The following is a 2,301-nucleotide window of genomic DNA, read 5'->3' as shown; positions in this document are numbered from 1 at the left end:
ACAGGGCCGCTCGGAGGCTACCGCGATGCTCCCCTCCTTGCAGGAATCGCTGGATGGGGTTGAAAAGGACCTAGAGAGCAGCGAGGAGGGTGGCACCGCCGAGGAGCGGAGACTCGAGCCGCCACCCAGCAGCCACTACTGTCTCTACAGCTACTGCGGAAGCAGGTGCCGGCGCCCGGCCCAGCCTGCCCGCCCGCCACTGCGTCCCCGCCCCGGGCCCGCTGCCTGGCTTTGCACCCCATCCCCGGCACTGGGCCGCTCCCAAACACCGTCTTCTCCTCTCCCAGCCAAGGTCTCTGGCCAGAAGGGCCCTCCAAGCTGCTCTTCCTGGCCCCCACCCTGGGCTTCTGTGCCTGGCCCTCTCAAGCCTCTGTTCTCCATCTGTCTTTATATCATCTCCGCCCCTTCCTCTCGCCGCTGCCCTTTGTTTAGCGCAGTGCCCTGCATGCTCAATAATGTCATTTCCCATCCCCTGTCCTTTCTGTCGTCTCTCCCGTTCCCCCATTTCTGCCACACACCCCACCCCCACCCCCTGGTTTTCCTCTACCCTTGCTGCCTCATTTCTCTCTTCCTGTCTGACTTTCTTGGGGCTTTCTTGGCCCTGTAAAGGCTGGGGTTTTTTGGAGGAGTTTCCTTGGACCTGCTGGATATTTAGCCTTTCCTCCACGCCTTAGGTGGCTTGGAGAGAGAAGGGGCTCTTGTCAGCACTGTTTTATGGGTTTTCCCTGCCATGAGGACAGGCAATGGAGGACATTTGCACTTCGACTTTGTAGCATTTTTAGTTGACTCCTCGTCCTTACCCTGCTTGCGAGGCCCCCAATACTCTGCTTGATTTAGAGCCCATAATTGATAACACTTTTGTATTTGTGCTTGCAGATTGGCACAGCAACGAGGGGACAGTGATGATGGAAGCCCAAGTGGCACAAATGCAGAAACTCCCTCTGGTGATGATTTCAGGTAAAAACAGCTTAACCATAACCCATGCATGTGCTTTTTATCCCCCTTGCGTCTCTGGCCTCTAGATGTCAGTGGGTACCCTATTTCCACTGAGTCAAAGAGCTTTCCCTGAGTCAAACCATCAATTCCTTCTATGCCCTAGGAACCTCATCCTGATTTCCTCATTGGCTCATTCATTCAAGTCTGGGGCAGATACAAATACTGATATTGATTAGCCAGAGAGAATTATTCTGAGTTTCTTGATTGGAACTCCAATAAGAAATTTGATATCATACCACAAGAAATTTTTTTTTTCTTTTTTTTTTTTTGAGATAAAGTCTCAGTCTGTTGCCCAGGCTACACTGCCGTGCCTTCAGCATAGCTCACAGCAACCTCAAACTCCTGGGCTCAAGGACTCCTACTGCCTCAGCCTCCCGAGTAGCTGGGACTACAGGCATGTGCCACCATGCCTGGCTAATTTTTTCTATATATTTTTAATTGTCCAGATAATTTCTTTCTATTTTTAGTAGAGACGGAGTCTCACTCTTGCTCAGGCTGGTCTCGAACTCCTGAGCTCAAACGATCCACCCATCTCGGCCTCCTAGAGTGCTGGGATTACAGGCGTGAGCCGTCATGCCTGGCCACATACTACAAGAAATTTAATGTACAGCATGGTGACTATAGCTAATGACAATATGTTGTATTCTTGAAAGATGCTAAGAGAGTGGATAGTAAGTGTTCTCACCACAAAAATGAAAATTATGAGATAATGCATGTTAATTAGCTAGGTTTAACCATCTACAGTGTATATAGGCTTTAAAACATGTTGTACATGATGTTGTTCATGATAAATACATACAATTTTATCAATTTAAAAATAAATTTGGGAAAAAAAGAAATTTATTTACTTATTTATTTTTTAGAGACAGGGTCTTGCTCTGTTACCCAGGCTGGAGTGCAGTGGCACAATCATAGCTCACTGCAGCCTCAAACTCCTGGGTTCAAGCCATCCTCCCACCTTGGCCTCCCAGAGTGCTGAGATTACAGGTGTGAGCCACCATGCCTGGCTGAAAAGAAATAAATTTAAAATCCTCTTTTTTCCCCTTTGAATATTCTTTGGTAGGTTCTCTACCACGCACTAGAATGTAAACTCTAGGACAGAAGGAGTTGTCTCTTTTTGTCTCCTACCTTGTACTTAAAGTAGTGTTTGTCACAGGGTAGACATTTAATACATATTTGTTAAACGAATGAATAAATGCACCTTGGCACTTGATGCAAAATGAGTTGTAATACAAAAATACTGTGTTCACTTGGCCAGGCGTGGTGGCTCATGCCTGTAATCCCAGCACTCTGGAAGGCTGAGGC

General features: G+C 47.8%; 1 protein-coding gene across 1 annotated transcript in view; it reads left to right on the top strand.

The window, feature by feature from the left end:
* LOC105813508 (chromosome unknown open reading frame, human C17orf75) overlaps positions 1–2,301 on the top strand; it is a 21,285-nt gene continuing 18,984 nt past the window's right edge. The window contains exons 1-2 of the mRNA XM_012648233.1: positions 1–165; positions 877–957. Coding sequence (XP_012503687.1) covers positions 26–165; positions 877–957 — 221 coding nt within the window. The 5' untranslated portion in view covers positions 1–25. The remainder of the gene's footprint in view (positions 166–876; positions 958–2,301) is intronic.

Source organism: Propithecus coquereli, unplaced genomic scaffold (genome assembly GCF_000956105.1).
Source record: "Propithecus coquereli isolate 6110/MARCELLA unplaced genomic scaffold, Pcoq_1.0 Scaffold281, whole genome shotgun sequence".
NCBI lineage: Eukaryota > Metazoa > Chordata > Mammalia > Primates > Indriidae > Propithecus > Propithecus coquereli.
This window is presented reverse-complemented; position numbering and strand designations above follow the sequence as displayed.